Source organism: Euleptes europaea, chromosome 20 (genome assembly GCF_029931775.1).
Source record: "Euleptes europaea isolate rEulEur1 chromosome 20, rEulEur1.hap1, whole genome shotgun sequence".
Lineage (NCBI taxonomy): Eukaryota > Metazoa > Chordata > Lepidosauria > Squamata > Sphaerodactylidae > Euleptes > Euleptes europaea.
Genome location: NC_079331.1, coordinates 21,715,772 through 21,743,768, shown reverse-complemented (window position 1 = coordinate 21,743,768; position 27,997 = coordinate 21,715,772). Strand labels below are relative to the sequence as shown.

Sequence of the window (27,997 nt, the reverse complement as noted above, 5' to 3'; positions counted from 1 at the left end):
TTCAAAAGAGATAAAAGGAAGTATTTCTTCACACAATGCATAGTTCAACTTTGGAACTCCCTGCCCCAGGATGTGGTGATAGCTGCTACCTTGTAAGGCTTTAAGAGGGGAGTGGACATGTTCATGGAGGAGAGGGCTGTTCATGGCTACTAGTCAAAATGGATGCTAGTCATGATGCACACCTATTCTCTCCAGGATCAGAGGAGCATGCTTGTTATATTAGGTACTCTGGAGCACAGGCAGGATGGTGCTGCTGAAGTCGTCTTGTTTGTGGCTTCCTAGAGGCACCTGGTTGGCCGCTGAGTGAACAGACTGCTGGACTTGATGGGCCTTGGCCTTATCCAGCAGGGCCTTTCTTATGTTCTTATGAGGGGTATACATTTTACAAAATAAAATAAAATATGCAGACACAGCCCCAGTCTACCCTGTAAACCAAAAATGGCTTAATACAATGTTAGCTGTTACAAAGAATCCTGGGAACTATAGTTTGGCAACAGTTCTGGAAATTTTGTGAGATCGCACACCCCCTTCACTGAAATCCAAGGGACTGAGAATGACTATAAAAACAGTTTGAAAACTGGAGTGTGCCTGTAGGGAACCCTCTTTATCTCGTGGGCTTCAGCTCCTCAAATGTGGATGAAAGAGGAAAGAAAAGCTGCTTGCCAGCTTCATCCGTGATCCAGGACTTGTAAGCAGCCGGATGTTTTTTATTGCTACCTTTTAAAAGATTGAGAGCCGCCGTGTGAAATCGATGGCAGAAAATGCTGTCATTTGAATGCATTAAAAGTAAACATGGATGCTCTCCACCGGGCAATAACGGCAAACGGGCTTGGCTGTCGCGCGTGCCGTGTCTCTCCGCTGTAACCTCTAGATTATAAACACAGTTGAAGAAGGGATTGTGCTGAAGTCCGTTTGGGGCACTGGAATTTCCCCTTCTGTTGCTCTGTACTCCTGAAGAACTGGACTGAGGGAAATGCTGCTCACTTGATTTGTTTACTTCATTGATACCCTGTCTTTCTTTCTAATGGGGACCCAAAGCAGCTGACACCATTCTTCTCTCCTCCATTTTATCCTCACAAACCTGTGAGGTGGACGAGGCTGAGTGAGAATGAAGAAGAAGAGTTGGTTATTATAGGCCACCTTTCTCTACCTTTCAAGCCGGCTTACTATCACCTTCCCTTCCTCTCCCCACCACAGACACCTTGTGAGGTAGGTGGGGCTGAGAGAGTTCTGAGAGAACTGTGACTTGCCCAAGGCTTCATGTGGAGGTGTGGGGAAACCGAACCGGTTCTCCAGATTAGAGTCCACCGCTCTTAACCACGACACCACGCTGTCCCAGGGTTACCCAGCGATCTTCTATGGCAGTGTGGGGATTTGAACCTGGGTCTCCCAGACCTTAGTCCAATATCCTAACCAGTATACCACGCTGGCTGTCTTGTTCACTTTAGGTCTTTTGCTACGAGCGACGTTTCTGCCGGAAGAAATGGAAGGGCCTCATAACATGATAGCAGGAGTGTTCTCCTTTCCCAAACAATGTTTGTTGCTCTCGATGAACAACCCTTCGTATGATAAAAGATTCAAATACTGCTATCAAAAGTAGGGAGAGAAATGGTAACTGTTCTTGCAACGTTTGCTTTGGATTACATTCAAGGAGTTTGGACCTGCCTGCTTGAAACTATTGGTCTGTTCAGCATCCCAACCACACAATCAGTTTGGTGATGGAAAAGCTGTCCGGTGCACTCCAAACGCATCCTTCACCTTCTGTGTCTCAGACTTCAAACTGCATTCGTTCCAGTGCACAAAACCTCCTGGTGGTCCCTGCCCCAAAGTCAGTTTGGCTGTCCTCAACAAGGGCCAGGGCCTTTTTAGCTGTGATCCTGCCTGATGGCAGGATCTCTCCCAATTCCACAAGCCTGTAAAGTGGAGTTGTTCCTCCAGGCTACAGTTGAGGGCAGCGATGATTTATGTTCCATCACTGTCTATGATCTGGGACTGGTTGGAGTGTTAAATTGTATTTTATTGTATTTATTAAATTGTATTTTATTGTATTTATTTGCAGCGTTTAAAATTATTTTTATTGTATTTTATTAATAGTTGTTAGCTGCTCTAAGTCCCACTTTGCAGTGGGAGGGCGGGAAATAAATAATTATAAAGAAAGCACACACACACCCATGTGCTCAGGATCCACAGGGCAGCACAAAACATGAGGTCTCCTTAAGGCATGAGTTAAACATGAGGGAGGGGCTGTGGCTCAGTGGTAGAGCATCTGCTTGGCATGCAGAAGGTCCCACGTTCAATCCCCGGCATCTCCAGTTAAAGCGACTAGGCAAGCAGGTGTTGTGAAAGACCCCTGCCTGAGACCCTAGAGAGCCACTCTTGGCCTGAGTAAGCAGTACTGACTTTGATGGACCGAGGGTCTGGTTCAGTATAAGGCAGCTTCATGTATTCATGTGTTCATGATGCTGGTGAGATGAGGCACGAGCATTTACGCATGGGACTTTGCACCTGCACAGTGTCTTGTCTGAACAGGAGTCTTACCTGCACAAAGAAGTCTTAGTTACAACACTCTCCTGAGCTGCAGACCTCTGGCAATCTCATTAAGCAGGTGTAGCTGCTTTGCATGGGTAACAACCCAGTTTACAGCTGGGATTCAGTGAGAGTGCAAAGTTACACGGTTGAGTTCTCTTGCCTCACCTCTGCTCAAGTGCTGCTCTTGTAGATATTCTCCTTTCCCTAGATTTCACAGCCATTGGCTATTCATCTACCATTTCACACTTTAAAAAAGGAGGGGAATGAAAATTAATTTTTCCTTGACACTATAAAGAGAAAAGTTGCCTCATCTCTCATGCAATTCACCGATCTACTTGACAGCAGATACTGCAGTATCCGCTTTTCAGAAAGTGCTATTAGCTGTTTTATCCATAAATATATTTATTTAGTGCAGTATAGTTTTGGGTACATGCTAAAACAATGTGGGCTAAGGAGTCTACTTGATCCGGACACAATGGGTATTTTTGTTCTTCTGCGATAATTTTATTGTGTCTTCCTTGTATTTTGGCTAAGTCTAAGGCATTGTGGATATTGCTATTCACATGGTCATTTTCTACCAGTGGTGTGTCCCAACAGAGTATTGCTCCTGTTGGCAGCAGAGGGTAGGGCAGGCAATAATGGGTTTAAATTGTGGGAGGAAAGGTACTGGCTGGATATTAGGGAGGGGGAATTTTACAGTAAGAGTTGTTTGACAGTTGAATCAGCTGCCTAGGGAGGTGGTGAGCTCCCCCTCACTGGTAGTCTTTAAGCAGAGGCTGGACAAACACTTGTCAGGGATGCATTGAGCAGCAGGTTGGACTAGATGGCCTCTATGGCCCCTTCCAACTCTGTGATTCTATGATTCTGTGGTCAAACCCAACAGGACAGTCCATATGTTCTTATTCTGGACCTTGGTGCTGTGCTGTTTGGCTATATTTTATTTATGTGGGGTTTTTTGGTTAGAATTTAAAACAAACATAAAGCCCATGGGCCATGTCAAACATAAGGCCCATGGGCCGGATCCGGCCCCTTGAGAGCTCTTATCCGGCCCACAAGCCAGCCGAGGCAGCCCCCCCGCCCCGGTCCTGAACTGGGTTGTTGAGGCATGGCCCAGCCTGACCAAATGACATTTATGTCATATCTGGCCTTCATAACAGTTGAGTTTGACACCCCGATTTAGAGGGCATTGATTTGTGGTATATGGCTTGTGCGTTAAATGTTAGATCAGAAATAAAATCAATCCTAGGTATGATCGGCTGTATTTCTCTTTACCTCCTGCATCTTGTACTGAGATGCTCTGGCATCGGTGTGGCTGTGAACTTCCTAAATCATTTTTGCCTTGTATGGAGGCCTAGCTTCTAACGTTCCTTTAGTGCATCATCCCCAGATATATATGTATCTGGGGATATATTTTTAAGCTGCACACTATGTGTGATCAGCTCTGACCGTTTTCTTGATTGAATAATCTTCCGACTAGGAGGACAGGTTGGGCTGCAGTTCCGCCGGGACAGCGCATTCCTGGTGGGGTCCCAATGAAGCTATCAGAAAGGAGGAAATGTCTTGAGATGAGGTTTACCTCTGGGAGTGCTAGTAATCCCACCTCTGGCTGCGTTCAGGTCTTTTGGAATCCTTGCCGGCATTTATCCTTTTTTATTCCAGCGAAACGTGTGCCTGGCTGATAAAGAACTGCCGGGTGTTATACCGATTGCTAGCTTAAATGAATCTGATATCAGATATCTCCCCGCACTGAGGTGGCGTTTTCCTACACGGGAGTGCTCAGTGCATTAAAAACCAGGCCTGCTCAATTTGCTGAGTCCTATGTTGGGGAGAGGGCCATGGCTCAGTGAAAGAGTCTCTGCTTTGCATGCAGAAGATGCCCAGTTCAATCCCCGGCATCTCCAGTTACAAGGACCAGGCAGTAGGTGATGAGAAAGACCTCAGCCTGCGACCCTGGAGAGCGGCTGCCAGTTGGAGTAGGCAATGGTGACCAATGTATGGCAGTTTCATGTGCCTGTTGCCCACCAACAAGCCATTACGACCTGCTTGGCAGTGCCTGCTTTTGTTCTCCCAAGCAGATGCCCCTTGGGGGGGGGGTCATACATAACTGGCAGGCAGCCTTCCGCTTAGTGGGTTGCAAGTCTTGTATCCCGAAACTACACTAAAAAGTCCAGCTGCCTATGGAAGAGAGGACTTGCATAATGGAAGTTCTTTTATTTCTTGGCATGATACAATATATTTTTTTCTTTCTTGGATGCCTTCCCCAGCCCTGCAGTGTGAACTGAGGTTGCCATCAGAGTTAATTAGAAGGAAGATTTGGGGGGTAAAAAGGGGCTGTTTTCATCAAAGCGGAAGAGTATTCCAGAACTGCAGGCAGGCTCATTAAAATTCATGTAGTTTTTTGTCACGTCCGTGGCTCGTTCATTCATTCAGAATGTGCTGCTGCGATTTCAGTGCCTTTTAAACCCCCTTTGTGCTAGCCACACTGTTTCCTCCGTGCCGATTTAGGCAAGGGTGAGCTACACATAGGAAATTCAGCAGTGGAACCGTGTGTCTGAGCCAGCTATTTGGAGATTTTATGCCACTTGAATACTACCACCCTCCGGATGCAGTCCAATGTTTGTGTGTGTTAAGTGCCATCAAGTTGCTTCCAATTCAAGGCGACCCTATGAATCAATGTCCTCCAAAACATCCTATCGTTAACAGCCTTGCTCAGGTCTTGCAAACTGAGGGTGAAGGGACTTGACGGCACTTAACACACACACATTGGACTGCATCATGGGGGTGGTAGTATTCAGATGGCATAAAATCTCCAAACAGCTGGCTCAGACACATGGGTCCATTTCTGAATTTCCTATGCACAGCTGTCCTTGGCTACCCTGGCCTAAATTGGCACAACCCTCAAGGATTCTTATAAGGCTCCCTGGCTCCAGCATTTTGAACATAAGCTATCACTTGTAAATTTGAAGGTGGAAGACCTTTACTCTTCTTCTGTAGATCAGTGTAAAAAACATGTGGCCAAATTGATCTATGCTAGAGATAAGAGTTACACACATTTTGATGCTCGGAGGACATGTTCTCCACTTGCCCTGGGCCTAAAGATAGTCTTCCTTCCTATATGGATTCTTTGGTTAGTCCAAAGTTATGTACAATCCTTATGCATTCAAGATTTAATTGCCCTTTTTCAATGGTTTTGCTGGGCCGTATGCTAAAGATCCCTTTTTCAAACCAGCTGTGTCCCTGTCCTCTTCAGTCAGTGGACTCCTTGGTACATATCCCTTTGCACTGTCCTTACGTGTACCATCTGAGGCTAAAATGGATGTAACAAATGGTCCACATCTTCTCGAGCAACTTTGGAGCAAAAGGTTCAGTTCCTCTTAGAGGACTCTGACCCTCAGTGTACTTATTTTGTTGCTCGTTTTTTGGAGGCTGCAGAGAAGAGACGAAGGGAGGTGTTTTTAGAGATGGGTCTTATTTAAGTTTTATGGTTTTATTGTTCAAGACCTCGGTCTAAGAACAGGGGTAAAGAAAGGTGCTTAAATTAGCACAGAGGAAACAGTGTTTCTAACACAAAGGGGGTTTAAACAACACCGAAATTGTGGTAGCACATTCTGAACAAATAAACAAGCCACATTCTTGACAAACAACTTTAGTAAGCCTGCTTGCAGTTTTGGAATACTCTTCCACTTTGATGAAAAGAGCTGAGGTCTTGCAAACTGAGGGCTGTGGCTTCCTTTATAGAGTCAGTCCATCTCATATTGGGTCTTTCTCTTTTCCTGCTGCCTTCAACTTTTCCTAGCATTATTGTCTTTTCCAGAGACTCTTTTCTTCTCATAATGTGTCCAAAGTACAACAGCCTCAGTTTAGTAATTTTAGCTTCTAGGCTAGGGTCACTTCAGGCTTGATTTGATCTAGAACCCACTGATTTGGCCTTAGCGGTCCACTGTGTCCGTAACAGTCTCCTCCAACAATGCATTTCAAAGGAATCGACTTTCTTCTTGTCAGCTTTCTTCATTGTCCAACTTGCACACCCATAGATAGTAACAGGGAATACTGTGGCATGAATCAACTTGATCTTGGTTGCCGGCAACACAACCTTACACTTTAGAATGTTTTTAGTTCCTTTATAGCTGCCCTTCCCAGTCTCAACTTTTCTGATTTCTTGGGCCTTTTATGTAGGGACATCACCCTCGCCGACTGCTTCAGGGCTTTCTTTTGATTATGCATGTCTTTTCTGACCATCAGAGGTCGCCTTGCTATCCCCGCGCATTCTGGCTAAAACAGTATCCTGAAAACACGGGCAAAATGTGTGGGGAGAGCAAGGCAACCTCTGATGGTTGGAAAAGGCATGCATAATCAAAGGGAAGCCCCGAAGCAGTTGGTGGGGGTGACCGCGGGGAATTGTCCTTGCATAAAAGGCCATGGTTGCAATCTCCTTTTTGGTTGATGATGGAGCCAAAGAATAGACAATCATGAACGTTGTCAACCTTAAAGTTGTATAATTCCCCAGTAGTCATTCCCCAGGCAGAAATGCAAATAAACTCAGTGGGCACTTTTGCACATGCTGAATAATGCACTTTCAATCCACTTTGAAGCTGGATTTTACTGTGTGAACTGGCAAAATCCACTTGCAAACGATCTGTTAAAGTGTACTGAAAGTGCATTATTTGGCGTGTGTGAAAGTGCCCACTAGTGCCATCCTAAGAACACTTCCATGGGAGTATTTGTTTAATTAAATTTTATTTTACCTCATGTACACTTCTCCTTTCTTCCCAATGGAAACCCAAAGTGGCTAACATTGTTCTCTCCATTCTCTCACAATAACCCTGTAAGGTAGGCTGTGCTAAGAGTTCGTAATGGGCCCAAGGTCACCCAGCAAGCTTTCATGGTAGAAGTAAGGATTCAAACCCGGGTTGCCTGGGGTCCTTGTCCACCATTCTATCCACCACACCACCCTGGCACATTCGGATTTAGGAATTAAGTTCCCCACAGTTCCCTAGAACCTGCACCAGCCAAAATCCCACCCTTCTAGTAAAGGACCAGGTTCATTGTCTCATACTGAATCCATACAAATTTGCCCTGTTCCCATCAGCACTCTTATTTTTCTCAGGAAAAATAATTAAGATGTCATCCAAACAAGCCGACACACCTGATCAGCCGTGCCTTTGACCACTATGGATTTGCTGGATTGGGTTCTGGGCATTGTAGTACATTTGTTGGCAAGAGAAACAGGAGAAATCCTTACTGAAATGTCACACGTTAGGGAGAATATCAAGAAGATGCGTCTTTTAAATCACCTGCAAGAGGCTATGCACACACGGTGTGTTTTGGAAGATTTGAGCATCTTAATAAATGCCAAACAGTTGCCCTGGGAGCCGTCTGGGGGTCTGGATTTGCATTTCTGCATCTCGTCCTTTTTTTGCAGAGAATTCAAATTGATTCAGATGCGGGAAACAGAATTCAGTGTGGGATTGGCCATTATGCAAAGCACTTTATAGAGCAGGGGCCCAGCCTATAGCTTTAATTATCTGCAAATCGGTGTGGTGTTCTACAGCATTTTGGCAGCAAGGTACTATCCGCAGGCTGTTAAAACACTAATTCAAACCTCTCTTCTGCTGGGAACTCATCAGTCAGTTCCGGGTAAGCCGCTGCACCCCTGTATGGACAACATATGTCCTTACAGGGGATGCACCTACACAGGGGTCACGTTTCTGTTTGCTAACCTTTACCCCCACCTACCCCTGCAACCGAGGGCTTTCCCATGCTGGATTCTCTCTGCAGTTCTGCTGCTTAATTGCATGAATTTTTTGTTTGCCAGTCATCATTCTCCCCAGTTTCACCCCACCCCGAGTTTTTCCAATCCCAGCACTTTTGGTCTGAAACAACACAGCAAAAACTCAAAGAAAAATCAGGAGAGCAGCATGGTGGGAGGAAAACAGGTGCAGTTAAAAAGCGGATATACAACAAAAACCTGGTGCAGAAAAGACCCGAACGATGCTGCAGAAACCTGGTGGTGAGGAAGGCTCCTTTTCAAGAGCTCCTGAGCAAGTGGGTGGTGCTGATGTTGATTCTGTGCGGATGCGCTCGATGCACGGTTGTCCCCTCTCTGTGTGCATTGCTTGTACACTGTTAAGTTGTATGTACAGGGCTTGTTTTGCAGCTTCAAGCTTAGCAAGATGGGGATAACAACTCCGTTCTGCTGAGTTGTTGTGAGGATCGCTGAGATGTATGTATGTCAGGGGGCCACAACTTGTGATCCTCCACCCCGCCCAGCAAATGCAGCCCACCAGGGGGCTCAGTCAATCTCCCATTTTTAATGGCTTTGGGGTTGCTCTTTTCTGCACCTTCTCAAGCTCTGCAATATCCTGTTTTCGGTGTGGTGACCAGAGCTGTACACAGTATTCCAAATGTGGTCTCAGTCCGTGGCTGTGTAGGGCTAGGCGACGTGGAGTTTTTTGAACCTTCAAAAACAAGCACTGTTAGAGAAACGCTTGACAATAATGGCATGCCCCACAAAGATGGCACTTGCCTTTCAGAGCTTTGTGGAAATTTTCACAGCGCAAGGAAATGCAAGGGTGTGGAGGGGGGAGAGGTTGTGAATTTCCTGCATTGTGCAGGGGGTTGGACTTGATGGCCCTGGTGGTCCCTTCCAACTCTATGATTCTGTGATTCTATTCTATGAAACTGTGGGAGGAGCCGTGCATCTGCTTTGCATGCAAAAGGGGCCTGGTTCAATCCTTGGCATCTCCAGTTAAAAGATCAGGCAGTGGGTGATGTGAAAGACCTTTGCTTGAGACCCCACAGAGAGGCTGCCAGCCCAGAGTAGACAATATTGATTATTTGATTTATTTAAAACACTTTTATGCCGCCTTTCCACCCAATCAGGGTCCACGAGGTGGCAGATATTAAAAGATTTAAACAGTTAATACTCACCTTGATAGACCAAGGGTCTGTCTCAGTAGAAGGCCAACTTCACTTAAGGAGGGGGTGTGGCTCAGTGGCTGAGCATCTGTTTTGCTTGCAGAAGGTCCCCGGTTCAATCCCTGGCATCTCCAGTTAAAAGGATCTGGTAGCAGGTGAAGTCAAAATCCTCCTGAAAATAATTTAATTTATTTTAATCCTCCTCCTGAGACTGTGAAGAATTGCTGCCAGTGCAAGTAAACAATACGAGATTGCGAAGGCTGAAGGCCGGAAACCAGCCCCTCTCCCATCCCCTTCATCATGTTGATCATGTCTTTAATAACTGTCTTTTGCAAGGTAGAAGGTTTTCCATTTTCTTTCATTTCATCAGGATCTCAACAGGTATATGAAGCTGACTTCATACTGAGCAATTTTTTAGAACACGGTCGGGTTTGCTTTTCCTTGCTGTAGGTTAAAAAATGATTTTGAAAAATGTACACTGAAGGAAGGGGCCTGAAATGTACCAGGGTGGGGTCAGGTCATCACACCTCCCCCCCCAACACACATGCAGATCCATGGCTGGGCTTCAGACCCAACAAACCTGAGTAAAGTCTCCAGCATCTGACAGATTTCAGGAAACTGGTTCAAAATGATGATACGGCACTGTGAATTGCCCTCAGGGGCTGTAAAAGAAAAGGTGGATTTGAGTCCAGTAGCCCCTTAGAGCCTGACATGGCTAGCCTCAGGCTAGCCTGATCCCCTCAGATCTCAGAAGCTAAGCAGGGTCGGCCCTGGCTGGTATTTGGTTGGGAGACCTCCAAGGAATACCAGGGTCATGATGCAGAGGCAGGCAATGGCAAACCACCTCTCAACGTCTCTTGCCGTGAAAACCCCGTGGGATCGCCATCAGTCAGCTGTGACCTGACGTCACACACATACACACAGAGACCAACAAGGTTTTTGGTGTATGAGTGTTCAAGAGTTAAAGTTCCCTTCATCAGAGATATCTGTTGATCTCTAAGACACTACTGGACTCGAATCTAGCTGTTCTACTGCAGTCCAGCAGGGCTACCCGTAAAAGAAAAGGCGATTCTGGTTGTTTATGCATGGGTACTTTCACTCCCGTTCGCCCCCAGTCAGTCTCGGTTGTTCTTTGGAGTTATGCATGAGTTTTCCCTCCATTAGAGGTGACCTTGCTGCTGGCCCTCACAAATCCCGGGACTTCCCGTTCCTCTGTTAACCCGATTCTTCCCTCTCCCCTGATCTCAGCCCGGGTGAAATCCCTGTGCGTAAGGAAAAGCACGGGACACCCGAGCTTGGTTTCTCTCATAGCCAGTTACAAAGCAGCATGTCAAGAGGCAGGGATTCAAATGCTTCCTGCTTCCTCTGAGCTCTTTCTGAGCAGAAGAAAGGCTTTTTAACATTGAGGCTTGGATTTCCCCCTTTTCAGATTCAGATTGCTCCAGTTTGTTTGTTTGTTCTTAAAATGCTTTTTTTATGCAGCAATTGGGTTTTGGGGAAACTTTTCTCTCCCAGCAAGCTCTACAAAGTAAGCCAATCTGTGCTGGTCTATGACTGTTTTTAATAAAGATTGATTGATTGATTGATTCATTCATTCATTCATTAATTCATTCATTCATTCATTCATTCATTGAAGTAAGCCAATTACAAAGCAGCATTTTAAGGGGCAGGACTTGATTTGATCTTGGAGACTGCTGGTGCATAGATTCCCAACAGGAAAGTGTGGGTCCAGCCAGCAACGAACCCCAGATAAAAAAACCCATGCATAAATGACCTCCGTAAAGCTAATCTGTATCTTTGCTTTTCCCCAGGTATCCACTGCGATAGCATATGTCCGCAGGGGCGCTGGGGGCCAAACTGTTCCATCCCCTGCAACTGCGAGAATGGTGGCTCCTGCTTCCCAGAGGACGGGACTTGCGAATGCGCCCCTGGCTACCGAGGGCCCATGTGCCAGAGAAGTAAGACGCTCTTCCTTCCTGCTCTCCTCTCTAGCTTCCTTTTGCAGCCACTAGCCCTTCCCTGTCGCTTTACCTTACTTCACAGTGGGTAGCCGTGTTAGTCTGTCTGCAGTAGTAGAAAAGAGCAAAAGTCCAGTAGCACCTTAACGACTAACAAAAATATTTTCTGGCAGGGTATGAGCTTTCGTGAGCCACAGCTCACTTCTTCAGATAGCATTACCTTACTGTATTTCTACTCCAAGACATCCATTAATTCGTTTAGATATTGATACTCCCAATTCTTTCCCCAAGGGGAAACCAAAACAGTGTACGTGGTTCTCCTCTCCTCCATTTTATCCTCACAACAACCCTGCAAGGTGGGCTAGATAGTGAGCATATGACTGACCCAAGGTCACCCAGCAAGCTTCCGAGCTTGGGTGGGGATTTGAATCTGGGTCCCCCAGATCCTAGTCTAGTTGCACCTTGAAGACCCTGGTGGTCCCTTCCAACTCTATGTTTCTAAGATTCAGTACACCTGAGGTTCATTTTGCTGTGGGTAGCCAACAACCCCCGGGGAAATTTCCCGGCCAGTTACAGAGCCAATCCACCCCTGAAATAACTTCGGGTCTCTCCTGGAATGTCTTCCTGGCTCTTTTTAAGCACCAGCGTTCTGTTGTTGACTTCTGCGGTTAAGCAAAAAATGTCTCCTTCCCCCTTGGCTTTCACAGGTCGCACGCACCGCTGCCGGGACCGCCTCTTTCCCAAATAATTTGCATCTGTCTTCTGAGCCTGAAAGCCGTGGCAGCGTTGACCTCTGCCTTAACCGCTGTTAATGGTGTTCTGAGAGTTTCCACGGCAAGCTTCCTCCCCTGAGGTTCTCAGCTTTCCCTCTGGCCCTAATGAGGGTCACAGGGGAGGAATTGTCACAATCCCAAGGGTTTAAAGGAGGACTTGAAGAAATCGAACCTTTTCCGGGGAGGGGAGAAAAAGAGGAGCGTGGGTCTCTCCGTTGATGATGTAAAGGCCAGAAGGGCAGGCAGGCAGCTTCGTATGATCCATATAATCACCGTGTGCAGCCGGCGGCAATGGGGCGGAGCTGCTGTGAGAAGGTTGGCTTGCGCGCTCCCTCTGTTCCGGCAGCCTAATTGCGCCGAAAGTTGCACATCCCTCATTAACTTTTACCTTTGAGGCTCTCCCTCTTGGCTGGGGTTGGCGCCTGCTTTTTCTCCTGGTGGCACATCTGTGTCTTTTAACGCAACAGTTCGGAAACTGTGCGCTGGCCATGTGTTCATGTGCTGTGAGAGGGCCTGGGGAAACTAAAGGGGTTGAGCTAAACACTGTCTAATATAACGACAAATAAATCTATTTTTTATTATATACTGTGCACAATAAAACACAGGGCCTAAAATACAGGCTTCCTAAAAAGTTGATGTACATAAAATGAGACCTAGGTACTAACATCAACTTTTTAGGAAGCCTGTGTTTTTAAATACAATTGTGCACAGTACAGGCCAGCATATGGGCCTACAATCTCTTTCCCTTCCTCTCCCCACAACAGACACCTTGTGAGGTAGGTGGGCCTGAGAGAGTTCAGAGAGAACGGTCACTAGCCCAAGGTCACCCAGCTGGCTTCATGTGGAGGAGTGGGGAATCAAACCCGGTTCACCAGACTGGAGTCCGCTGCTCATGTGGAGGAGTGGGAAATTGAACCCGGTTCTCCAGATTAGAGTCCACCACCCAGATCTCCAGATTAGAGTCCGCCGCTCATGCAGGATTAGATATTCAGGTGTGATGCCACATCCGATGGCCAGATGATCTCCCTGTCTAAATTTTCACCCTGGTTTAAGTTGATTAATTGGAACCATGAAAGAGCCCCCAGCGTGGTGTAGTGGTTAAGAGCAGTGGTTTGGAGCGGTGAAGTCTGATCTGGAGAACCGGGTTTGATTCCCCACTCCTCCTCAAGAGTGGCAGAGGCTAATTTGGGGAACTAGATTTGTTTCCCCACTCCTACCCACAAAGCCAGCTGGGTGACCTTGAGCAAGTCACAGTTCTCTCAGACTCACCTACCTCACAGGGTGTCTGTTGTGGGGAGGGGAGTGTGAATGTAAGCCGATTTGATTCTGCCTTAAGTGGTACAGAAAGTCAGCATATCAAAACCAACTCTTCTTCTATCTATCCAATATTTCCGTGTTCAAGCTTAGAGCCGCTTCTGCATCAATAAGACAGCCAACAGCTGTCAGCCGGACGCTTATGTATATGCGGATTCTCAGAACTCAAGGACCTCCCCCGTAATGCGTTGTATTGTTCTTTGTACCGTGAACCCAGGTCTAAATTTCTTTTTTTATCCAAGATTAGCTGTTTTAGTGATCAGGAGAATCTTTCTTTTCTCCTGTCAACACTGACTCTGTTGTTACTTACAATATGACTCTTTTTTCCCCAGTGGCCAGGAAAATTCGAGCCAGCGTTGCAATTAAACCGGACAATATTTGTATTTGATTTAAGTTTATTTTTGTACTTGGTTTTAACTGTTTTTTGTTGAATCTGATTTGATTTTGTCTACTTGATTATAATGGTCTTTGGCTATATACAGTAAATCTGTACCTGTACCTCTTTGCAAGTCATTGTATCGATGAGGACTGGTGACGTGGCTTTTGCTTCTTTCCTGGCTTTATTTCAGTTTGCCCGCCTGGCTTCTATGGGCACCAGTGCAGCCAGCCCTGCCCACAGTGCATTCACAGCACCATCCCGTGCCATCATGTCACCGGGCATTGTGATTGTCTGCCAGGGTTCTTTGGCCCACTCTGCAACCAAGGTATGACTCGTGAAGGCTCTCGCTATCCTAATGGGCCAGTTGTGGGCAGCTGCTTATCGTGGGTAATTTCCAGAAACCTCGATTCTAGATAAGAGTCTAGGTAGCAAGGTTCTAGAAGAAGAAGAGTTGGTTTTTATATGCCGACTTTCTCTGCCACTTAAGGAAGACTCAAACTGGCTTACAATCTCCTTCCCTTCCCCTCCCCACAACAGACACCCTGTGAGGTAGGTGGGGCTGAGAGAGCTGTGACTAGCCCAAGGTCACCCAGCTGGCTCCGTGTGTAGGAGGGGGAAAACAAATCCAGTTCCCCAGATTAGCCTCTACCGCTCAAGTGGAGGAGTGGGGAATCAAACCGGGTTCTCCAGATCAGAGTACACCGCTCCAAACCACCTCTCTTAACCACTACACTACGCTGGCTCTAGCTAGAAACGGAGAAAATCCTGTTTTACGTCGTAGGCAGAAATGTAAATAAACTCAGTGCCATCCTAAGAACACTTCCATGGGAGTGTTCATTTAATTACATTTTACTTTACTTCATTTAGACTGCTCCTTTCTCCCCAATGGGGAACCCAAACATTGTTCTCCTTGCCTCCATTTTATCCTCACAACAACCCTGTGAGTTAGATTAGGCTGAGAGTGTGCTACTGGCCCAAGGTTAGCGTTGGGTAGAAAGAATATATGTATGTGTGTGTGTGTATAAATACTGAAAATATAATTTATTAGAAGCGCTATGAGAAGTATAGTTACAACTGATGGTTGAAAAAGTGCCAGCAATGTCTCATCTACAGCAGAGGCTTCTAAGGAAAAGAGAGACTTTCTGGATTTATACTTTGGGAACTTTGGCTCCAAAAGGCTTAAATGAAGATATTGACTGGCTTTTTCTTTAAGGGACTTTTTCAAACTTTACAGCATTGTGATCTACTTGTAAAATCCCTTGGCTTGAGTGCACAGGATCAGTTGTAACTATACTTCTCATAGAGATACAGGATGATTGCATCAGCCAATTACAGATGTGCTGAGTCATAGAGCTTACATCACCCTTTTAACACTATTTAGGGTGGGATAGGATCACCAGTTTGACACTGCTCTACTAGGTTGATACCTGCACACATAGTATATGAGAGACATATACTCACCAGGTATGTGTTTCTACATTGGTATATTTAATATACATAGTAAAGTAATTATTCAAGTTAGATTAATGATGAACTGAGGTTTCCAATCTGTTTAATTATGTTTTACAGTATCACAACTAGAACCAATCTGACCAGATGTTTGAGTAATTGGTAATAGATTTTGTAAGTATTTCTCAAACATCTTTTTCAAGTCTTATATAATGGGCTCTTAAATAGATGGAAACAAACCCATTATTATTCTATCTTTTCAGACAACCGATACACATGCCTGGTAGGGTATGAACTGTTTGTATATGTATGTATGTATTTATTTATTTCTGTAAATGTGTGCAGGCTTAACAAGTGTTTTAATTAACCACTGATGAAGGCCCAATAGGCCGAAACGCGTGTAGTATGTGGTTACAGATATCAACCCTAGGAAATGCCATTGTGCTATTTTAATGTTTTTAAATATGTTTAACCTTTACATAGCACTTCTAATAAATTATATTTTCAGTATTTATATCTACCCAACCTTGGGTACCCAGCTTCTGTTTTCAGGTTGGGTTTTATTCCCCTCTTTTTTCACCAAGGTTAGAGTTGCCCACCTCCAGGTACTAGCTGGAGATCTCCTGCTATTACAACTGATCTCCAGGTGACTGTTTCCCTGGAGAAAATGGCCGCTTTGGCAATTGGACTCTATAGCATTGGAGTCCCTCCCCAAACCCCTCCCTCCTCAGGCTCCACCCCAGAATCCTCCTGCCAGTGGAGAAGAGGGACCTGGCAACCCTACCCAACGTCCTCCAGCCAGCTTCCACGGCAGAGTAAAGATTCGCACATGGGTTTCCCAGGTCCTAATCCAACACTCTAACCACTACACCACGTGAAGCGGGCCGTGCATTTCAAGTGTCTAGGCTGTTAGAATGGACCACTTCCTGAGAAGTGATATGTTATCTTATTCAACCAGTCACCTACTAAGCAGGACTCAACAACTTTACCTACTTTAAAAAAGCAAGTCTTTTTATTGATGTACTTCTAGTAAAAATGTGTAGATAGATAGATAGTTTATTTGCAGCCCTTGGCCAGATAAAACAAGATACATGGACTAAAATGGTCTTACCACAAAGGTTTACAGTCCAAGTCTTAAGTCACTTAAAAAGAATAAAAAGAATAAAATAAATAATATCCAAGTTACATCTGCCATTTGGACTAAGAGACTACTCTGTGGCAGCCGTACAAAATTTTGCTACCTGAAAGGTGATTGAGGGGTTATCTCCTTGTAGGAACTTTTCTAACTTCTCTCTTTCCCTGAAGGGTCCCATTCTCAGTATGAGGGGCTCAATAAACTTAGAACGGGGTATAGTGTAATAGTTACAGTTCAGGAGCATATGTTCAGTGGTTTCTAAATCCCCGGATTTGCAGGGGCATAGTCTCTCTGCCCTGGGTATCTTCTTGAATTTCCCCTCTAACATTGCAGAGGGTAAGGCTGCGCACCTAGCCAAGGTAAAAGCCCTCCTATATTTGTTTATCTCTAAGTAACAGAGATAGGTTGCCGGTGCAAGGATAAATTTGGAGTGGGGGGGAGCCATAAATAGAGGCACTCTTGCTAGATCTACTTGTCGCTCAATATCTTTAACTCTTTGGTTTATAGTTGACTTAGCTTGATCCCATCCTAACTGAAGTAGTGCTAGGGGGGTAAAACCCAGGTTATTTAGTTTGTCTTCAATGGCTATTATCCACTTAGACCTAAAGGTATCACAAAGAATCAGTGGAAGAAGACCCTTGGGGTGTAAATATGTGTATATGCAAGTATTACAAAGTCTTACATTCAGTTACAATGTATGCAGTTACAATGTATGCAATTACAATGTATTCAGTTACAATGTATTCAGTAAAAGCAAGCAAGTTCTACATACTATTCAGTTTTAAAATCCAACTCTTAAAATATAAGTCAAATAAGTCTGATTTAGTTCAAAGTATCTAATTCACAATATCTAGAATAATATATTTGTAAAGCCATACATACCAATAGCCTCTTCTTGAGACCCTGAGAGAGGTCTGAAAATCTAGCCTTTCTGTGCCTGTATTTATACTGTTTTAAGCACATTTAATAATGCTGATCTTGAGAGAATTAAATTCTCCCTCTTACTGCTCATGCTCAGTAGCCTTCCTTCCTATTACCAAATATGGGCTTTCTTTCCATCAGGCTATTTTGCCAAACTATAAAGAATCAGTTTTGAGCTTTGGGATCACTCTACATACTCATTTTTAACATCATTCTCATCTCCAGCAAAATACGCTTTCATTAAACCCATTCATGAAACAATAGCATCATGCTTACATGTTTAATTCATAAAATACAATTATTGCTTACATTGCATTATTACATCTTGGTCAGCATATCATACCATCTGGATAGCTGTTTGTTTATCAGTAAAAATAATCTCTCATGAGAATTAGTTTGCCTTGAGAATTAAAATGTCATGAGAATTATTTTTCATTTCCCCAGCTGGTAATGAGAAGAATAAAGTCACATCTGTGCTGACATTGCAATTGTAAAAACACAAATCTCTAAAAATGAATATCCAGGCTTTTCTGTCCTGGAAGCCTCTGCTGTATTCTGTTTGCAGTTCCATTTGTGTAGTTTATATGTGTAGTTTGGGTTTTTCATTGAATAAATTCTGCATATGTACAACACAATATCATAGTTCATGTGCTGCAATACGTCAGAGCCTGTGACACACGCTGTCTTGCATCATAGAACAAAGGCAGGATAAGAATGTAGAAATGAATGAATAACAAAAACTCTTTTTCAGGCACCCGTGTTTTACCACATACATGAGGAGAACATGCAGTACACAATCCTTCTGATATGCTTCTGTTGCCAGCCAGCTCATTTCAGCTTGTACCTGTGAATCGTGGCCAGGGAAAATCTGGTTTTGGCACCAAAGCTGAAAATACACGTGTAGCCCCTTTCTGATAAAATTATTGTTAACAAGATTTCTACCCTGCCTTTCTGTCCCGTAGGGCCACCAAGGCAGCTAACAAATTCAAACGAACAAATGAAAATCTCATGTTGAAAGCCGTTGAAGCCAACATACAAATGCATCATTCAAACATATGAACACCAGAGCTTAAAATGAGTACAATTTTTTTTAAAAAAAATAACAGTTAAAACGTTGAGGAGGAAGGAAGGGTGCTGATAGTGTGTATCAGGAGGATTGTGTTTTTACTATGTTCTCCCTGTACATATGGTAAATCGTAACAACTGTAAAGGGCTAAAGTGTCTGTGGAATTCTGGGAAATGTTTACTCCCTTCTCAACCTATATAGCACAATGATATCCGTTCCTTCCTCTGGAGGTGGTGAGCGCTCCTTCTTTGGAAGTTTTTAAGCAGGGGCTAGATGGCCATCTGTCAGCAATGCTGATTCTGTGAACTTAGGCAGATCATCGAGAGGGAGGGCAGGAAGGTTTGCATCAATGTTTGGCTCTCACTGCCCTTTCTTACATGCTCAGGGTAATGCTGATTTGGGGTCAGGAAGCAATTTTCCTCCAGGCCAGATTGGCCAGGGATCCTGGGGGGTGTTAAGTCCGCATGGGGAGGACACATGAGGTCGAGACTGAGTTCCAACAACAACGCGTTTATTGAAGAACAGAACAGAACTGGAGAACTCAGGGCAAACGGCCCTGCTTATATGCTCCCTAGTCCGGCCCGCGCCACTCCCCCCCTAATCCGTGATAGGGGGAAAACAACCCCGGGTTACCAATGGCGTGTGCCGGCTTAGGGCCAATGGCACTAGCCGGTTTGGACCAATGGTGCATGCAGGACTTAGGATCCTTCGTCCAGGACTCAAGCTCCTAAGTTTCTCCCTGCATATCGCCTAACTATTTACATACATTACAGGGGGGTTCTTTCTTTCTTTCTTTCTTTCTTTCTTTCTTTCTTTCTTTCTTTCTTTCTTTCTTTCTTTCTTTCTTTCTTTCTTTCTTTCTTTCTTTCACCATCTTCTGGTCACTGGGGGTGTGCGGGGGAGGCAGTTGTGAATTTCCTGCATTGTGCAGGGGGTTGGACTATATGACTCTGGGAGTCCCTTCCGATTCTACGATTCTATGAAAAGATCCAGCTGGGTGCTGCCTTGTTCTGACCCTGGTTGCAGGCTCAGCTCTTCCACTGCTCTGATATTTTATTGTCCACTGGGTTCCAAATGTTTTCTGCAAATAGATCTAACAGAGATTACTCTCAATACAAATGTCTCAGTTAAGTCCTCAATCTTAAAATAACAACAACAGCAATAATAATATTTTAAAGAAGGGAAGTATCAACTCCTTAATTACTTGGGTTTTTTTCCTCCAAGTTACAAATTACAAGTCAGTATTTAGGCAAAATCATTAAACATGAACTAAATAGAACCATATGTTTTCCCCTTGCTACTTACACCGCCAAGATGTATACCGGTTAATCCAAGGCCAAGCGAGCCTGTCTGTTTTCATGTGAAACCCTCGCTAGGTTTTCAAAGTCAGGAGCAGATCTAATTATCTCATTAAGAAAAACTCTGTTTTCTTGATTTCAATCTGTTGCGTGCCCGTGCTTTCCCTTTGAAATGTTGATCCGCCCAGCAGAATTGCCATAAAATATTCATCGTCTAATTAAAGGCAGCCTGGTGTGGCAATTTGTCATAATGTGCGAGCGTATGATATGATATATGCTTTTTTTAAAAAGGATGCAAGTTAATATTTTACTTTAGATAACTGCGACAAATATTTTTTAAACTGCTGTTTGTGGCGCTGGGTACTTTTGTTGTTGTTGATAAGAAGAATGAGTTTTTAAAACTAAGAAGAAGAGAAGGTTTTTCCACCCTGCTTTTTTGTACTGTAAGGAGTCTCAAAGCGGCTTACAGAAACCTTGTGAGGTCGGTGGGGCTGAGAGAGTTCAGAGAGAACTGTGACTGGCCCAAGGTCACCCAGCAGGCTTCATGTGGAAGAGTGGGGACTCGAACCCAGTTCTCCAGATTAGAGTCTGCCGCTCGTGTGGAGGAGTGGGGAATCGAACCTGGTTCTCCAGATTAGAGTCCACCACTCATGTGTGGGAATGGGGAATCAAACCCAGTTCTCCAGATTAGAGTCCACTGCTCTTAACCACCGCTTTTAACCACTACACCACGCTGGCTCTTAACCACTACACCACGCTGGTAGGGTTGCCAGGTCTTTCACTAGAAAGCAGCAGAAAGTCAACATATATTTATTTATACCCCACATTTCTCCCCAATGGAGAGCTGAAGCTGCTTACACCATCTTTCTCCTCTTCTCTGTTTTATCCTCACAACAACCCAGTAAGGTAAGTTAGGCTGAGAGTGTGCGACTGGCCCAAGACCAGCCACTGAACGTCCATGCTAGAGTGGGGATTCGCACCTGGGTTTCTAGATCCTGCTTCGACACTCTAACCAGTATACCACACGGGCCAAAACGTGGGCTTTTCCCCCTGAGTACCGACTTTACCTTGAAACCAAACTGCAGCTTTGGATGGGTGTTGGTTCCCATCTAGGAAGAGCTGGTTCTTGGGTTGCCAGGTCCCTCTTCGCAACCGGTGGGAGATTTTGGGGGTGGAGCCTGAAGAGGGTGGGGTTTGGGGAGGGGAGGGACTTCAGTGCCATAGAGTCCAATTGCCAAAGCGGCCATCTTTCTCCAGGTGATCTGATCTCTATCAGCTGGAGATCTCCTGCTACTACCTGGCAGTTGGCAGCCCTAGCTGGTTCCCATCTGGTTTCAGAGACCAGAGGCCCAAACCAAGCTGTCTTTCGTCTTTCTAAATTATGTCATGAATAGCAATTCAAGCGAATGCGTCTGGTAACCCCCTTGTAGCTGCTGGAAGACACCTGATATCTCAGAGGGTTCTGGTGGTCCCTCGTCGGAGCTTAAATAACTAATTAACATGGCAAATTACATCCACGTGTTCCTCATACATAAAGCATGATTACCCTTCTGCGTGTTTGAAATGTCTCAGAGCCCTTAATGGATGTTTGGGCCTGGCAATTGCAGGCCCAACGAGGAGCCTGGAAATTGAATTTTTTGAAAGAGTTGTGATTTTTTTCTCCTTCTGAGCTGCTACCTGCAAAGTGGTAGGCAGGTGTGGAATTTGAACCAACGGCTTGAAATTAGATCAAAAGAGTTTCCGACTAAACATTAAGAAGACCTTCCTGACAGTTTGAGTGGCTCCTCAGTGGAACAGGCTTCCTCGGAAGGTGGTGGGCTCTCCTTCCTTGGAGGTTTTTAAGCAGAGGCTCATTGGCCATCTGACAGCTATGCTGATTCTGCAAACTTAGGCAGATCATGAGAGGGAGGGCAGGAAGGGTTGTATCAGTGCGTGGCTCTTATGGCCCTTTTTTACATGCCCAGGGAAATGCCAATTGCCACTTTGAGGTCAGGAAGCAATTTTACTCCAGGCTAGATTGGCCAGGGACCCTGAAGGTTTGTTTGTTTTTTGCCATCTTTTGGGCATGGAGTGGGGGTCACTGGGGGTGTGGGGGGAGGTAGTTGTGAATTTCCTGCATTATGCAGGGGGTTGGACTACATGACCCTGGTGGTCCCTTCCAACTCTAGGATTCTATGAAGCGTAAGCTATCATATTCCTAGACATTGGGAAGTTGTCGCATGGCTGCAGTCTCAGGACTGCAGTTGCTGATCTGCAACCTTGACATTCCCTTCTTGGGAATGTGCATTGTACAGGGGGTTGGACTATATGACCCTGGTGGTCCCTTCCAACTCTATGATTCTAAGGACAAATGCTCCACCAGGCATATGGAGAGACAGTTCAGATGCTATGGATGAAGATGAGGCTAATATTAGCTGTTTCCTACAGAAGTAAATATCTCATGATACCACAAAATCACGAGTCAGCTTTGCATGCCTTTTGATCCACAGGTAATCAGTTTTGTGACCACACCTGTCTGCATGAAAAAACTTGGAAACCTCATGCACACCTCATGGATTCAAAGTGCATCTGACTTGGTTTCGGATTCCACAGCATCTTTGTTGCTTTCTACTTAATCATCAGAACCTTCTGGTTGAAGGAGGAGCTATACCAGGGGTCCCCGACATTTTTGAGCCTCCAGGCCCATTTGGAATTCTGACATGGCATTGTGGGCACAGAAACAAAATGGCTGCCGCAGGAGGAGGAGCCAGCCACAAAATGATTGCCGCAGCTTAACTTCAGTGTAGATCCTTCAGCTTAACACAGTGTAGATCCTTGAGCAAAAGCCCTACCTGGCCCCGCTTACTTCCTAAAAACACTTGGCAGGCACCAAAAAAGGTGTTGGCGGGCATCATGGCACCCACAGGCACCACATTGGGGACCCTTGAGCTATACCATCTGGTCAAACAGAGGTGGTTTGCCATTGCCTGCCTCTGCATAGCAACCCTGGACTTCACTGCTGGTCTCCCATCCAAGTACTAACTAGGGACAACCCTGCTTAGCTTCCCAGATCTGATGAGATTGGGCCAGCATGGGTCATCCAGGTGAAGGCAAGAGACATTCAGAGGCGGCTGGCCATTGCCTGCCTCTGCACAGCAACCCTGGACTTCACTGCTGGTCTCCCATCCAAGTACTAACTAGGGACAACCCTGCTTAGCTTCCCAGATCTGATGAGATTGGGCCAGCATGGGTCATCCAGGTGAAGGCAAGAGACATTCAGAGGCGGCTGGCCATTGCCTGCCTCTGCATAGCAACCCTGGACTTCACTGCTGGTCTCCCATCCAAGTACTAACTAGGGACAACCCTGCTTAGCTTCCCAGATCTGATGAGATTGGGCCAGCATGGGTCATCCAGGTGAAGGCAAGAGACATTCAGAGGCGGCTGGCCATTGCCTGCCTCTGCATAGCAACCCTGGACTTCACTGCTGGTCTCCCATCCAAGTACTAACTAGGGACAACCCTGCTTAGCTTCCCAGATCTGATGAGATTGGGCCAGCATGGGTCATCCAGGTGAAGGCAAGAGACATTCAGAGGCGGCTGGCCATTGCCTGCCTCTGCATAGCAACCCTGGACTTCACTGCTGGTCTCCCATCCAAGTACTAACTAGGGACAACCCTGCTTAGCTTCCCAGATCTGATGAGATTGGGCCAGCATGGGTCATCCAGGTGAAGGCAAGAGACATTCAGAGGCGGCTGGCCATTGCCTGCCTCTGCACAGCAACCCTGATGGTCTCCCATCCAAGTACTAACCAAGATTGACCCTTAGCTTCTGAGATCTGATGAGATCAGGCTATCACGGGCCATCCAGGTCAGGGTTACGAATATGTAGCTGTTGGGAATGCTTTCTGCGGGATTCTTTCTGTAGGATTTGGGCCAAGGATGCCTGCCAATGAAGCTCTTTCCCCAAGAACAAAATTGCATGATAATATTGGAGAGACACCCGAGAACAAGGGGGCCGTCCACAAGAGAGTCAGCTGAAAAGACGGTTGGGTCTCTTCTCCCGCCCGGCTACATTTCACCTCATTTTGGTGGGGGAACTCATTTCTGCTTAGCATTTAACTTCAAAGTCGACTTTATCTACTCTGGAGAGACGTGTGCAGCCAGTCTCTATGCGATTCTCTATTCCAGCCTCTTTTTAGCCATCCCTGTCAGAGACGGAGTTGGAACTGGCATATTGTCTGCGAGAAAGCGCTTTCCCGGCTCCGGATTTCAATCGAGGATTGAATCTCTTTGGGAATAGATTGAGGTCATCTCCCCTGAATGCAGAAAACGGTCAAAATGCTAAAGCAGTGGAATAATTCAAAGAAACCCCTTAATCACTTTTTTTTTTTTTTTTTTTTTTGGTAATCACTGCTTTGTAATGAGGCTACAATTCTGTCGCTTTCTTTGTCGGAAGGGACGCTGTGAGTTGGCTATTTTTGTGACTAAAATGTCCGCTTTTGTCAGGCGGAGCGGCCAGCCGCCAATGGGGACCGGTTGCCAAACAATTCCCCCGTTGTGGTGTGAAGCACAGCCACGGAGCATCGGCTTGCGTCAAAGTTAATGGTAAAGATTTCATAGAGTTATCGTGAGAGGTGAAAAACACCCCCAGTCTCTACAGGGGAGTTACTTGAAATGTTTACAAAATATCCCTTTGCAAGAAAATAAAATACCATTTCTCCCAATCTTATTGTAAACAAGAGGAGGAGTAGGAGTTGGTTTTTATATTTTATATTTTCCAAAGAGGTGGATCTTTAACCTTCTTATAAACAGGGAAAGTGAGATCTTACAATTGAGTTCTTGCCAACCGTACATTGTATTGTCTCATGTTACGATCAGTTTTAATTCAGCATACAATAAAACAGGCTTCCTCAGGAGGTGGTAAGCCCTCCTTCCCTGGAGGTTTTTAAGAAGAGGTTAGATGGCCGTCTGTCAGCAGTGCTGATTCTATGACCTTAGGCAGATCATGAAAGGGAGGGCATCTTGGCCACCTTCTGGGCATGGAGTAGGGGTCACTGGGGGTGTGTGGGGGGTAGTTGCGAGTTTCCTGCATTGTGCAGGGGGTTGGACTAGATGACCCTGGTGGTCCCTTCCAACTCTATGATTCTATGAAAACTATCATTTTGTTTTTCTTTATGGCAGTGGAAAGTGAATGCATGAACACATGAAGCTGCCTTCTACTGAATCAGACCCTGGGTCCATCAAAGTCAGTATTGTCTACTCTGACCGGCAGCATCACTCCAGGGTCTCAGGCAGAGGTCTTTCACATCACCTACCTGCCTGGTCCCTTTAGCTGGGGATGCTGGGGATTCAACCTGGGACCTTCTGCATGCCAAGCAGGTGCTGTACCACTGAGCCACAGCTCCTCCCCCAAGGCAAGAGACACAGCCCTCAAAGCAAGAGACATTCAGAGGTGGTTGGCCATTGCCTGCCCCTGTGTAGGGAACCTGAACTTCCTTGGTGGTCTCCCATCTAAGTACTAACCAGGGCTGACCCTGCATATCTTCCAAAATCTGATGAGACCAGGCTAGCCTGGGCCATCCAAGTTTAAACTTTAAAATGAGATAGTTCTTATACCATATTATTTCACTGTCTGCATATGAAATAAACAGGAATAGTTTTGTAAGAAATTTGAGATGTGATTTGGATTTTCTGTACTTCTCAATGGCCATTTATGCAGGATCGATTTTGAAGCTCGTTCAAAGCTCCTTTTTAAAATCCGACCTTTAAAATGCCTATTCACGGTCCCGATGCAAGAGGAGAAAGTCAAACACATTCCACACCCCCACTTTCCTGCTCTTTCGTTCCTTCATTTGCATATCCATTAGTAATCATCGTTTGCATAGCTAACCCACGGCTGTGGTTCTTCATGCTTCCTTGAGTAGATGCTTCAAGGCGGGGAAGGAGCAAATACAAAAGGTCGCGTTAAAGGGGCTCTTAAGAAATGCAAAGCAGGTATGCGCGGCTACGCAGTGACGTCTGAAATGACGGTTCAGCGTGAAGAACTCAAAAAATATGCGGGGCACTTCAGCCTGGAACGCACTGCTAATTGCCAAGCATAAATGGCCAATTATGTTGAGATTTTATCCATTATGATTTCCCACACTTAATTATTCTAGGTTGTGATAATGGGTGTTTCCCCCCTTCGAATGTCTTGCCACTAGGAGTTTTGCTGCTCTTCATAACAATACTATGAGTTCCCTTCTGACTTCAGGGATTGTGTTATTGTCATCCTATGAATATATACTCAGATTTGAGGCTGGGTCTCCCAGGTCCTAATCCAGGGGTCCCCAACCTTTTAGAGCCTGTGAGCACCTCTGGAATTCTGACACAGGTAAGGTTGCCAGATCCCAGGTGGGGCATGGAGGTGTCCCAGAAGTACTGCTGATCTCCAGACTATAGAAATCAGTGCCCCTGGAGAAAATGGCTGCTTTGGAAGGTGGGCACTGTGGCATTATACCCCGCTGAGGTCCTTCCCTTCCCCAAGCCCTTCCCTCCCCAGGCTTTGCCACCAGAATCTCCAGGAATTTCACAACTCTGAGTTGGCAACCCTAGACAAAGGGTAGTGGACACAACCACAAAAGGGCGGTCACAAGAGGTGGAGCTATACACACACCCAGAGAAAGTCCAAGAGCAGGGAAGAAGACGAAGAAGAAGGTGGTTTTTCTACCCCGCTTTTCTCTACCTTTAAGGAGTCTCAAAGTGGCTTGCAATCATCTTCCCTTCCTCTCCCCACAATAGGCACTTTGTGAGGTCGGTGGGGCTGAGGGAGTTCGGAGAGAACTGTGACTAGCCCAGGGTCACCCAGCAGGCGTCATGTGGAGGAGTGGGGAATCGAACCCGGTTCACTAGATTAGAGTGCGCCCTTCATGTGGAGGAGTGGGGAATCGAATCCAGTTCTCCAGATTAGAGTCCGCCACTCTTAACCACTACACGCTGGCTCTCCAGAAGAGGGGTAATTTAATACACTGGGAAAGAAGCGTGAGGGACAGAGTTAACCAACACTGTGGAGGCAGCTGCTGCTGCTAAAATGTTATTTTAATCTGCATAGCCAATCTGATCACAACCTCACTCACGGGTGCCAGGTAAGATGTTGGCAGGCCCTGTGGCTCCCACAGGCACCACATTGGGGACCCCTGCTCTTTCCACTGCACAAGTGCCGAGGTGAGGGGCTTTTTACTAGGCGCTGCATGGTCTTCATTGCTTTGCCTTTTTGTTTCCACAGTGTGTCCCAGCGGAAGATATGGGAAGGACTGCGCCGAAGTGTGTTTATGCACCAACAACGGGACGTGTAATCCCGTCGACGGAATGTGCCAATGCTTCCCAGGATGGATAGGAAAAGACTGTTCGCAGAGTGAGGAGCAAGTCCCATCCCCTTTCACGTTCCCTTCGCCTTGAAATGACACCTCCTGCCAAATGCACAGAACTCCAAACACTTAGCTCATTTATGCATGGGGGTTTTACATGAGGTTCGTTGCTCGCTGGACCCTCGCTTTCCTGTTGGGAATCTCTGCAACAGCAGTCTACAAGCTCTGATCAAGTCCCCACCCCTTTAAATGCTGCTTTGTAATTGGCTTACTTTGTAGAGCTTACTGTCAGAGAAAATCCCCCCAAAACTCAATTTCTGCATAAAAAAGCATTTTAAGAACAAAAAATGGAGAAAACTGAAAGGGGGGGAAATCCAAGCCTCAGTTTTAAAAGCCTTTCTTCTGCTCAGAAAGAGCTCCGAGGAAGCAGGAAGCATTTGAATCCCCACCTTTTTACACGCTGCTTTGTAATTGGCTGTGAGTGAAACTATGCTTCCATGTCCCACACTTTGCCTGATGCACAGGGATTTCACCTGGGCTGATCTCAGGGGAAATGGAAGAATCGGGTTAACAAGAACAGGAAGTCCTGGGATTTGTGAGGGCTGGAAGCGAGGTTATCTCTAATGGAGGGAAAACTCATACATAACTCCAAGGAACAACCGAGACAGATCGGAGGCGAACATGAGTGAAAGTACCCATGCATAAACGACCACTGTCTCTATATCCCTCTTGTTCAGTCTGTGTATATTTTTTAAGTCAGCTTTTAGATCCAAAGGTTTATTCCCTAGTCAGTGAACTCTCCTGATTTTAACGTATCAACTGTCTAATTGTTTTGGGATATCTTAAGAGGTTTGCATTTTGATTAATTAGTTTGTGGATTCGGATGGGGACCCACCATGGACTGGAGCAAGGGATGAACATCCACGGTTTGCCC

The 27,997-nt window shown here is 45.6% G+C and overlaps 1 protein-coding gene across 1 annotated transcript in view; it reads left to right on the top strand.

The window, feature by feature from the left end:
• The window catches only part of MEGF11 (multiple EGF like domains 11), a 385,704-nt gene that overhangs the window by 302,489 nt on the left and 55,218 nt on the right, over window positions 1-27,997 (top strand). The window contains exons 14-16 of the mRNA XM_056865833.1: window positions 11,259-11,405; window positions 14,062-14,196; window positions 26,982-27,110. Of these exons, the coding sequence (XP_056721811.1) occupies window positions 11,259-11,405; window positions 14,062-14,196; window positions 26,982-27,110 (411 nt within the window). The remainder of the gene's footprint in view (window positions 1-11,258; window positions 11,406-14,061; window positions 14,197-26,981; window positions 27,111-27,997) is intronic.